This window comes from Austrofundulus limnaeus, unplaced genomic scaffold (assembly GCF_001266775.1).
Source record: "Austrofundulus limnaeus strain Quisiro unplaced genomic scaffold, Austrofundulus_limnaeus-1.0 Scaffold142, whole genome shotgun sequence".
NCBI classification, from domain to species: Eukaryota; Metazoa; Chordata; class Actinopteri; order Cyprinodontiformes; family Rivulidae; genus Austrofundulus; species Austrofundulus limnaeus.
In genome coordinates, this window is record NW_013952544.1 from 796,266 (window position 1) to 808,858 (window position 12,593).

Genomic DNA, 12,593 nt, shown 5'->3' on the forward strand with positions numbered 1-12,593 from the left:
CTCAATGACAGTCTACACAGGGATCTATATTATATCCTGAAAAGGTTAGACAACCTCCTGTTATGTCAAGTCTGAACACCATCAGTAAGAAAGCAAAAGTGATTTTCCTGTCTAAAAAAAATCCAGGGACGCTTAATCAACTAGGTAAAATTAGAGGCTTTAAAATCTGTCATTTAAATATGAGAAGTCTTGTACCTAAACTGGATGAATTCAAAGTAATACTTGCTCAGACACAAGCACATGTTATGGYTATATCAGAATCATGGCTGAATCCTGTTGTACCAAAGTCGTTTCTTTCAGTTGAAAATGATTCATTGTATCGTAGAGACCATACTGATAGGCTTGGAGGTGGTGTTGCAGTTGCAAAAAAAGCTAAATGTAGCAAAAAGGTTAGCTAAAAGTAAAAAAAAAGCTATATAAAAGGAAACTAAAGGTCAGCTATAGGCTAAAAGTAGCAAGAAGATCTCAAATAGTTAGCTCAAATCTGATAGTCACAAATAGTTAGCAAAAAGTAGCAAAAGGTTAGCTATAAGCTAATAGTAGGAAAAAGGCTAGGTAGAACTGTCAACATGTTAGCTTAAAGCTGAAAGTAGCTAAAAGAGCAGTGCTACCTAAAATTGGCTAAATGACTAGCTAGAAGCTAAATGTAGCACAGGAAGACAAAAACAGAGCCAGTAGCTGAAGCAGATTTGAAAAAGAAGTGCTTTTCTCTGTGCGTTTTTGTGGGGAAAATATTTGTAAATGAAGTGTAATATTTAAAAAAAATCACAGAAGTGTTAAAAACAAAAGTGACAACACCTGTCTCCAGCATGATCTAAACGTTTTGACATATAAATGATTAAAACAGCACAAATAAAAAAGAAGTTATGCTGACTCAGCATTCACAAATATTAAAAGTCCTGTCAGAGTCAAAGAGACGGATCGCTGCTGACGGTCTCTACAAAGATTCTGGACCTACCGATGAAGAGCAGGGTGAAGATGATGATCAGCTGGTACACCCCGTGGCCCAAGATGTTCTTCATCATGGTGAGGGAGATGAGTGGGTTGTTGCGACCGTAGGGCTTTCTGAGCAGGAGGGCTTCGGTGGGGGGCTCGGTGGCCAGGGCGAGCGAAGCGAACGTGTCCATGATCAGGTTCACCCAAAGCATCTGGACCGCCTTCAGGGGAGAATCCTGCAGAGACATCACCCACCACAGCCTGGTCAGAAACCCTGCCTGTCACATTGAGTCAATCTATTTCTGTGTTTGAGCTTCACTCCATGCAGTTTCTGTTCACCGGCTCTCTTTTAACCGCAGAGTTTTGCAAAATCKACTCCTTTTCACACATATTTCTGCAGCTTGACGTGTGCTCATCTAAAATCATGTAAATCTCTGGAAGTGTCAGGACACTGCTGCTTACATAAGCTTGTTCTAGAAATGCAATAAAAGCATTTTAACAGCTCCTTTGTCGTGGCCGATGCCAAGTGAGTGATGCTTCCAGAAAGTGACATTTGTGTGTCTCCGCYACGCTTATGTGCGCAGGAACGCACACGTGTCAGCATGCATGTGCGTTTGTCTACCTGAGTGATGCAGGCTCCGGTGAAGGCCACRATGACGGCCACTACGTTGACCGTGAGCTGGAACTGCAGGAACTTAGAGATGCTATCGTAGACGTTTCGCCCCCACATCACCGCCTTGACRATGCTGCTGAAGTTGTCATCAGTCAGGATGATGTCCGACGCCTCTTTGGCCACGTCTGTCCCCGCRATGCCCTGGCAGAGATTGAGACGGAGCGGAGAGGGTTGACGAATCGCGACGTGATTCATGCGAGCATTCGAGCGTCCAAATGACTCGGGAGGGCGACTGGCTCGGTGTCGCGCCGCTCTGCCTCGGAGGGCTACAACTTGGTGAGAGCGAGAGCAAAATTTAAGCTGTTCAAAACACTTTTGTTTACAGATAAATCTGACATTTTTCATGGGCGTTTGTTCCAATTCCAAGAAAGTTGTGTAAACCGTAAACAGGATGCAATGATTTGCAAATTACGTGGAACTTCATAAATTTTAGAAAGGCACAGATTCTGGTTTTAGGACCGATTTCACAGATTTCTGGTTATTGAATAGCTACAGGTCCTGATTTTCTTTCAATGAATTAACCCACACAAAGTCGTCCGTATTCAAGATTATCTGCTGTYTTAAAATKAATACATCYTGAAAGCAATCTAATCCAGGGGTCCCCAAACAGCATTAGATCTCACCCGAGAGTCGGGGACTCCCTTTGAAACCCACAAACAATGCTACAAAATATGTCAAGAAAAATAGCATTAATTTTTTTCACTTTTATTCACTATTCAATAATTATTTCATTTGTTTTGTGTAGGGATTTTATTAAATAACGTTATTCCCACTGAAAATAATTTTTCAACAATTTGTTGCTGACAAGAACAGAACAAAAAAAACAGATAAGATAAGATAAGATAAGATAAGATAAACCATTATTGTCATTGTTCAAAGCACAGTTCAGAACAACCATTCATAAAGCTCTCTTAAATAAAATTTCAGTATATTATTACAACTATATTTAACAATGATTGAAAAACAGATTCAATTCTATGAACACAATTTAAACCATTTATTTTATAGACGAAAGAATATTAGTTTGCTTTTGTTTATATTTTGTTTTTGTTGCAGATGCGTATTTTCTTATCTTCCCTCCAGCTTTTTTTTTTTTTTTTTGTTTATATTTTGTTTTTGTTGCAGATGCGTATTTTCTTATCTTCCCTCCAGCTTTCTAAGGCCCCCTTTATGGCGCCCATTTTGAAAATGACTGATCTAATCTATATACTGACAACATGCATTGTTGTCGAGATTAAAAGAAAGAAAATCAGTACGGTATAATTTTTTTTTAAATATCGATGTTTCGATTTTTATGCACAGCCCTACTCAGAACAGTTCTCTGCTTCAGTGTTCTATGGTTTGTCCGTTTCAAAATAAAATCACATAAAGAAAACAACTGTGCTGTTTTTCTGTTTTCCCATTTTTAAAACCTAAATGGAAACATGGAAAATCAGACTAATTAAAATCAATGTTTGATTTTTGCTTCAGTTATTATCCAGTGGTGGGAAGCACTAATCTAAAAATTAGTTCCACTAGCCCTAAAACACTAACTCAAATATTTAGGTCCCCTAATTCTAAAGCACTAACTCAAATATTTAGGTCCCCTAATTCTAAAGCACTAACTCAAATATTTAGGTCCCCTAATTCTAAAGCACTAAAATAACCCAGTCAACCCATGAAAATTCTTCAACAAACATGTCACATATTGACATGTTGCTCTCTTAAGAYTTATCATTGACATTCCACAGCTGTATTTCAGTTCATATATTGTCAATATTGTCACCTAGTGGATAAGTGACAAATATATGAACAAAAAGTGTGACAGCTTTCACCTTCAGTTAACAATAAAGTTGATCAATTATATTTACAGACCTCAGTTAGTGGTTCTAAATTTGGTCTATAAATTTAGCAAGTGCTAATCCACTAATAAATTCTAAAATTAGAAAAAGCCCCAAAGCACTAATCAGGAAATTAGTTCTCCTATTAGTGCTTTAGTGCTTTAGKGGAACTGTGCCCACCACTGTCTAAATCCAAAATAAAATATACGGTTGTTTTAATTTGTGGCGATACTGGAGATGAAGAAAGTTTTTAGTAAGTGGYTGGAAGACTGCTTAAAAACAGCAATTATTCCTAAAGATATTGGCAATGGCAGCACTCGAATCCAGTTCTGCAGAACTTATATTAAAGCAGTTTTCTTCACGGTAAGATCATCGGCTCTCAATGCGGTTTTGACTCCCTCTAAATAAGACAAACATGTCCACGGTGAGACGTGAAAACGTAATGCACCAGGAGTTCAGGACAGGATTTCCGGTTCCACCAGAAAGTAACAAACGGTACACTAACAAAGTATAATGATTGTCATTGCTTCAACCATTAAAATAAAAAGAAAACAAAACAGCATTTTTTAATGTTGCAACTGTCATTTTTCTAATTAGTTTTCACACAAAAATTTAGAAAAAGCCACATGTACTGTAGCTCCAGAGCCATGACTCGCCTGTCTCACATTTTTTTATGCATCTGCCAAAACCACAAGACAAACGCAACCCGAGGAGGACTTCAAAAACCACACAAACATTAAAGGTGAATAATATATCAGGTTACCATGGCAAAGCCCACATCAGCCTTCTTCAAAGCTGGTCCGTCATTAGTCCCGTCTCCCGTTACTGCGACAACCTGCCTCTGCTCCACGATGCTGCTGTCAATGATGCCTGGACACATGCAGGAAGAGAAAAACAGGCTCACGCTGTGCACGTGGAGACGTTTAGGTGTTTTAGTTATCACCGGTGAGCCCTCACCTTTGACCAGCGTGTGCTTGTCGGTCGGCGAGGATCGAGCCAGCACGCGCAGCTTGGGCCAGATTTTATCGATGCGTTCCTGCTCGATCTGCACGTGAGGAAGAGAAGCACGACAAGGGTCATCGTCAGCATCATTTCACTAGATGCCACTGCAAACCCTGAGCTCGTTACAAAAATGTGACGGAGSAAAATGGATGGAGGAGCGACAGTCAAACGGACTCGCTGCCGTTCAGTGAGCCACACAGAGCAGCTGCAGAATCACCATTTACACACAGCATTTAGATTTAGAAAAGCAAAGACACTAATTGGCTGGATGAGCTGAATTGTTGCTTTTTGTTTTTTACTATAGATCACGTGTCAAACTCAAGGTCCGTGGGCCTGATGTGGCTCACCATAGCATTTTATGTGGCCCACGAGGGCGTCAAAGATGTATTAAAGGGGCAGTATCATGTAAAATCAACTTTTAYGAGTTTTATATCATGTTATAATTTTATCCTCTCATCAAAAACATGCCCAGAGTCTTGCTTCGACTCTTTCATGTATGTTTGAGAAATCCTGTAGTGTCCTGAGGCAGCAGACTGGGGAGCAAAAACAACCAGTTGGGACTAGAACCACCTTTAGGGATCAGCTCCTCCTCTGGGCTGTGTCTCCAAGCTGAGCTTCCTCATCACAGAACCAGAAGGAGGTTCTTAAAGAGACAGAGGCCAATTTCAAGGTGTTATATGATGATAAGTCAAGTTTAATTTCTATTTAAACRTATAAACAGCATTTTAAAGTGCCTGTGACGTCAAATTTTTGTAATATAWRTGAYAGCATTTTTAGAAAGAGGACATCGCTAAAATATGGCAAAAAAAATTTCATGTCGCTGAGATGAACAGTTGTTGAGATATTTGCCTGTGAAGTAACAGGAAGTGATGTCAAAGGWKAATGTCTGCATGTGAACAGAGCGTTGYTACAACAGCCAACAGCYCAGACTGTAGARAAGAATCTGATGTTTCTTAAGATTATTTTGAGTCACTATCAGAGAGGTGAAGAGACAGAGTTTAAATAATATTGTTTCAATTAACAAAGACCAGAGAGTTTTCTTTGTTAGAGAGTTCCCCTTTGATGTCACTTCCTGTTTCACTTTGGCTGAGTCAAGTTCAAAAGAAAATATAACAGTTATGGGACAAAATGGGTTAAATTGTGTGTTATTCCAACTTTCTTAAATATAAAGATGTTTTTTTTACTTTTTGTATTTGAAGAATATGCATGTCACAGGCACTTTAATAACAATTGAATGTGACATAGTTACTTTATTGAGGTAAAGAATTTAAATATATGCCTGWGAAACACATAATGTTGCCCCTTTAATGTTTTAAAATAAGCTGCTTTAAACCATAAACTGGCATCCGCCAACTCAGTGGAGCTGCACCGGGTTCAAAAGTAGCCATCAGCCAGCAAAATTCATGTTAAAACTTCTACTTCGATGCATTTTCACCAGGTACTTTTGCTTCGGCCCAGTTAAGTAGGAATTTCCTACTTACAAGTCAGAAATTTAAACTGGAAGTGGGAATKTCCTGTYSGAAAGTGGGAGAATTCAGAATTCAAGATGGCAGCTAMTTACCACTTCTCAACAGTGAGTAAAACTCTCTTATTTTAATAGTATTTCTGCATTATCTATTTCACATTTAGTCAGTCTTACATGCAGTACTTTTCAGTATTTATAAGATGCGTTAAAATGCTGTTTCTATGCAGGAAATACCAGGTAGAGCAGTTGTTTGTTAGCGGAGCTCAGTTGTAGCTATGAGACGAGAAACGTGACGTTTCGTGTTTAGTCGAACCCCTGCTGTTTGACCATTTTAGCCCTGAAGCACACATTGATTAGGTTCTTTTGTAACTCTAAATTGTTGTGTGAACGGTTGTTTGTCTCTGTGTGTGTCCCTGTGATGGACTGAAGATCTGTCCAGGGTGTCCCCCACCCAGGGGCGCCCCCAGTTTTATCCTCTTGAATACCTAGGTTTTTCCTTTTTCAACTTCCCAAGCTACTTAGGAATAGAACCACATAAATGTAAAAACAAACGCTGATTTTATTTAACAATTAAGAGTTAAAAACATTAATTTATATTTGGTTTAAAATAAAGAATAACAAAATAATAAAAATCTAGTTCCTCTGAATCAGGACAACCAGTCTAAAACCAATGTTCTCAATTAAAGATGGAAGTTCTCAGGAGGTTCTATTCATAGAAATATATTTAATTAATATTAATTAAATTAATTATATAACTTATTTAAAATTAGGCAGTACAGTGGCACAGTTGGTAGAGCAACATATTGSCTCTAATAAAGAAGGTTGCTAAATCAATTTTCTGGGTTGTGTTTACATGTTCTCTCTGTGCATGAATGGGTTTTCTCCAGGTACTTTAGTTTCTTCTTACAGACCAAAATCATATTTACTAAAACTAATATGTCATGAAAAAATTAATAAATGAATAGTTTGGGATAATGCTACAGTAGATGTTGTATAGAACTGTATATAGTATATAGTCTTTATTTCCAGTTTTGAGTATTTATGATTAGTTTACAAAGTAAACATCAACAAGCAAACAAAACTGTTTTAACAAACAAAGATGAGGCTTTAAAATTGGGAAAGTTTGTTYATTTTAAATGTTTTTAAAATGCATATTTTGACTCTTTTTAAATAAAATGACAGACATCACTGCAATCATTTGTGAAGGGAAGTTTCCCCATCACATTTAAATGTTAAGTCATCTGAACCCCCACATCTACAATAAAAAATGAGTTCGCCCAGTGTTGTTTCTATTACTGAATCAACAAATTAATTCCTCTTAATTTATAGAATAGTACACTAAGTATTTTCTTATGTAGGTAAAAGTCTGTTTAACAACCTGCTAAAATACTCCAGAATGCAGGAAAATTGATTCAAAATTTTCTGAGGGAGGACCCCCAGACTCCCCTACCAGTGTGCCAGGTCTTCCAGTGTCTGTTATGGATATTAGTTTTGATGTGCCACCCCTGGTTTTTCAGTGGTCTCCCCGTGGCCCCCCCTGAAAAAAATCACACTAGCTGCGTTTCCATTAACCACAAAAATGCGCAAATTAGAATTTTGAAAATAAATTTGCTCAACGGAAACACGTCAATTGCGAAAAAAAACCTCCTTTTTTCGACAAATTGTTTTTGCGCTAGGATGAGGTGGTATTTCGGCCGTATCAAAATTGGTGTTTTTCACAAAACTGCAATGGAAACACTTTTTTCGCATCACGGGAGTCACGTGACCAACTACTGGTGAAAAAGACGACGACGAAGAAGACAACAGGAAGTAGAAGCAGTAGTAAACTCACCGACTACAATTTCCCAAAAACACAGCACACGTAGCCGCTCCCAAGTATAAGGGACTTGTCGCTCAAAAGCCTCGATAAAAGACGCCGACGTCTCCTCTGATGATGAGCRCTAGTGTCGCGATAGCAATTATGCTATGTGTTTACATCCATCGCCGCCATGTTTGTAATGACTTATCACAAGAACAAACGTATTCACGCGTGACTTTAATAGCATTTCTTTCTTAATGGAAACACCGCAATTGCGAAACTGTGTTTTTCAACATTAACAGAATATCGACAAAGTTTTGCGCACATTTGCAGTGGAAATGCAGCTACAGTGACTCCTGGTCGTGATAAAATTTGGAATTCCGAAACATAAAATTGATTAAAACAAAAATTTAAACAATAAAACTGATTATATTGATTCATGCTGAGTCAGCAAGAATATCTTGGTTGTGTGTTGCTCCTCTGTTAGCGGATCCAGATGTTTGACTCTGGCACTTTAATGTCCAGTTTTCACTCCTGACATTCGACCCGAACAGACCCGGCCTTACCTCCCCTTTCTCGTTCCTGATTCGCCGGTTAAACTCTTTGCCCTCCAGGCAGATGAAGTCGTCTCCGGGGTGAATGATGCCGCACTTGGCGGCTATGGCCCTGGCCGTGTTTATGTTGTCACCAGTTACCATTCGCACTGTGATGCCGGCGCGCTGACACTTCCGGATGGCCTCGGGCACCTGGGAAAGGTCAAAGGAATTTGTCCACACAGAGACAGAACGTCAGGTCCAATTAAAACGCACGCTAAATGACGCGTGCACGAACTCCGACCTCGGGTCGCACGGGGTCCTCTATCCCCACCACGGTGATGCAGGTCAGCTCCGTCACGATTTCGGCCTCGTTGTCCCACTCTGGCTCTGGATTTGGCGCCAGGTCGCGATAAGCAATGCAGATGGTCCTCAACCCCTCGCACGCCATCGGCTCAATCACCTGATAATCAGTAAATATTACAAACACGATCAAACCGCAGACTTCTTGGCACAAGACACATCACTTCCATCCTCGTTTCTGAAGCCTAAATATGGTTGGAGGTGTATTTTTGATGGATACAGTGTGACGCAGCTGCAGGGAAAGACCCCCGGCCTGCTGCAGACGGCGCAACGTGATACAAAACGGAGGTGACATAAAGCTGCCACAACGCAAACCGAACTACTGAGCTGGAATCAAGTTGTGGAAGGAGCAGTTATTTTTCTCACGGCACAAGCTGTGTTCATCACGAGCCAAATTTAGATCCGTCAGTCAATTACACGGACTGCACGCTCCGAGAAAACACACAAACACGTGTGGYTTCCTGCCAAACGCTCGTCAGTTCGGCAGAGCTGGTGCAGCGAAGCCTTCCATAGATTCAGCAGGTTTTGAAATGCTGATGATGAGGTGTTTAAATGTGGAAAATGTTTTTGGTTATTTTCTGGTGGATTTTTGAAGCAAGAATGCTGAGTCAGCAAGAGTTTTTGCGAGAAAAAAAAACTTACTAATTTAAGCAGAAACGTGCGAAAGTTGTCGTTATCTTGACAGTTTGGGGATCTAACAACTTTATCTGCAGCTTTAAATGACCTGACAGCTTTTTGCTGTTTTATCTTTATTTATTTTTTGTTTTAATTTATCTTTGGAGCATAAAATGTCACCGCTCATGACTAAAATCGCTGCACATGAAAGAACAATAATTACACAGGAGAGGAAGTGGAAAATGTTCAAATTAGATCAGATGGACTGAAATAAAATAAAATCTAAGCTAAATCAAGTTTTCAGATCGTGGTTTCGTTTTCTGGCACCGAGACATGTTCATCACACAACTACCTGCCTCAGAATCCCACCAGCCTCACCTGTTTGACCATCTCGTCTCGGTCACGYGGGCGGAAACTTCGTGCTTCTCCGTTGGCGTCTAAAACGTAGGAACACCTAAAATAAAATAAAAAAAAAACAAAGAGGACGTTAACTTTTACCTCGTCGTTGTTCGTCGCCTCTAAACGTGAGCTGGTTTTGACTAACGTGTCCCCGCAGCACCGTCACTCACTTCTTCAGCATGATCTCAGAGGCTCCTTTGCTGTAGAGGCGGAACGTCCCGTCAGGCAGTTTGATCACCGTGCTCATGGATTTACGCACAGAGTTGAACGTGTACACCTGAAAGACAAAACAAAGATTTGTTACTTTAAAAACCTCCAAATGAGAGGATGATGGCTGCTTGAAGGGAAAATACAAAAAAAAAAAAACGAGGCATGACACAAGACTTTTTAGCACTTCTGACCGTGACAGAAACGATTCTATGATGACAGGATGTGTTAATATGAGTGCATGGATTTAAAATTTTAATTGAGATTAATCCCAAGATATTTTTGTGATTAATAGCGATTAACCTCACGATATATTTGCCATTAATCTTGATCAATCTCAAGATATTTTTGCAATTAATTGTAATTAATCTTAAGATACTTCTGCGATTTTTCTTGATTAATCCCAAAATATTTTTACAATTAATCACAATTATCCTCAAGATATATTTGCCATTAATCTCGATTAATCTCAAGGCATTTTTGCAATTAATCGCAATTAATCAAGATATTTTTGCGATTAAACTCGATTAATCTTTTGCGATTAATTGCAATTAATTTTAAAGATACTTTTGCAATCTGTCATGATTAATCCCAAGATATTTTTGCGATTAATTGCAATTAAACTCAAGATATTTTTTGCAATTATCTGCGATTAAACTCAAGATATATTTGCCATTAATCTCGATTAATCTCAAGACATTTTTGCAATTAATCGTAATTAATCAAGATATTTTTGCAATTTTTCTGGATTAATCCCATTATATTTTTGCGTTTAATCTCGATTAATCTCAAGGTATTTTTGCAATTAATTGCAATTAATTTCAAGATACTTTTGTAATTTTTCTTGATTAATCCCAAGATATTTTTGCGATTAATCGCAATTAATCAAGATATTTTTGCAATTAATCTCGATTACTCTCAAGATACTTTTGAAAGTTTTCTTGATTGACCTCAAGATATTTATGAGATTAATCTCTATTATTCCCAAGACATTTTTGCGATTAATCGATAATAATCTTGAATTATTTTTTTAGAACCGATTGCTGTGGCTGAATGCGAACGTTTGCATGTTTTATTTTGTCTTTTCCTTCTTATTTTCTGATTTCTAATTGTGTGTTTTTTATTTATTGCTAAAAACTGGGACCTTAGCATCTGTCTTTTGTTCATCATGGACTCAATTGGAATGACAATAAAAACTCATTATTATGCACAAAATTTTATTAAGATTCAAAGATGTTTGAMGCCTTTGTAGGTACTGTTTTATATTAAAAAATAGGTTCAATGCATTTTTAAGAACTTGAAACAAATAAGGCAAACCTGTCTTAGTTTGTCTTTTTTTCTTCCATACACGGATCAGTCTTTTCTGCAGAACCCTCTTCTGTTTGTTATGTTGGTTTTAAATTGAAGCAATATTTCAGGATCGAACTACTCTGGTGGTGAGACAGTTCAATGTTGCAGCGCTTAGAGGACCTGTTACACTATAATGTTTTAGACAACTTATGTCGACTTGTGAAAATTTTGTTATGACTATTTTACTCATGTCGGCCATATTTTCGATGTAATTGTTAGCATTACAGTATGTATTGGTCCAAAAGAGGCTTCCATTAGATTTTCTTTTAATTCCCTCTTCAGCATAGACATCTTTAATGTTGGACATAAGCTCGTCTAAGTTGTTTAAAACGTAACAGTGTGAAAATAAATCTTTGTTTTCAGCCCGCCATCAGGAAGACTGTTAAAATAAAAATGCCACAAAGAATCTGGTGACTTCCGCCATGTTTCTGTCCCAGCTGCACATTGCCACACAACAGCTTGACAACAAAGGCTCTCATTGGTTGAGACGCGTTTTGWTGATCTTTATTTATTGTATAAATATCTAAAATCAGCTGAAGGTGGATGTGGTGCCTGATTTCTTACCTTGTACAGTTTCTCCTCCGGGACCTGCTCTCTGACAGGGGCGTAGTCCCGCTGAAGGTCCAACACGAACCCCAGCAGGCCGCATTCGGTTTTGTTGCCCACCTGCTTGGCAAGACCGCCCTCCACGTCAGGCGGCTGTCGGAGAACGTGTTTGATTTTAACATTTGGATTTTAGAGAACGCGGGCAGAGGATTACAAAATGAGTAAAAAGAACAGGAAGTAATTTTCTTCTCTGTGACTCACTAAGATTTTGGAGGTGTAGGCGCTGTTGATGGCGATGGCGTTGACTAATAGATCCAGAGTGCGAGGGTTGATCTGTCCGGGGTCTGGGATCAGGCGGTGGTGCACGTCACCTRCAAAGAAACAATCCCATGTTACCACCTTCAGCAGTAAATTCTGTAAACATGGTGGCTGAATGCATTTCACTCATCTTAAACCTAAATTATATTCTGATTCCTGCAGATTAATCAGAATAATTAAGTATGGAGTTCACGGATGATTATAACTTTTTACCGATGTAGGTCTGCACCACAGTCATGCGGTTGGTGGTGAGCGTGCCGGTCTTGTCGGAGCAGATGGCCGTGGCATTGCCCATCGTCTCACATGCGTCCAGATGTCGAACCAGGTTGTTGTCCTTCATCATTTTCTGCGAAATGAGGAAGAGCAGAGAACATATGAAGGGTGGACGGCTCCGTGATGATGGATGGATGAGTAAAGAAATGTGGATAAATGAGGACAAAAAAGCTGGCGGGATAAATCCTGATGCCTTTCAAATGATGTCATTGTAGGGGTCACCTCGAGTGAAGAAACAAGATTTACTGCCTCGAAGCAGGCCTCAGACAGGCCTGACGACAGGACAGGAACTCTG

At 39.1% G+C, this 12,593-nt stretch overlaps 1 protein-coding gene across 1 annotated transcript in view; it reads right to left on the bottom strand.

The window, feature by feature from the left end:
* The window catches only part of atp2b3b (ATPase plasma membrane Ca2+ transporting 3b), a gene marked incomplete at its 3' end in the record, with an annotated part of 43,807 nt that overhangs the window by 7,920 nt on the left and 23,294 nt on the right, over positions 1–12,593 (bottom strand). The window contains 11 exon segments of the mRNA XM_014016295.1: positions 959–1,172; positions 1,559–1,750; positions 4,193–4,299; positions 4,387–4,474; positions 8,261–8,440; positions 8,532–8,690; positions 9,584–9,659; positions 9,775–9,881; positions 11,726–11,860; positions 11,969–12,078; positions 12,239–12,371. Coding sequence (XP_013871749.1) covers positions 959–1,172; positions 1,559–1,750; positions 4,193–4,299; positions 4,387–4,474; positions 8,261–8,440; positions 8,532–8,690; positions 9,584–9,659; positions 9,775–9,881; positions 11,726–11,860; positions 11,969–12,078; positions 12,239–12,371 — 1,501 coding nt within the window.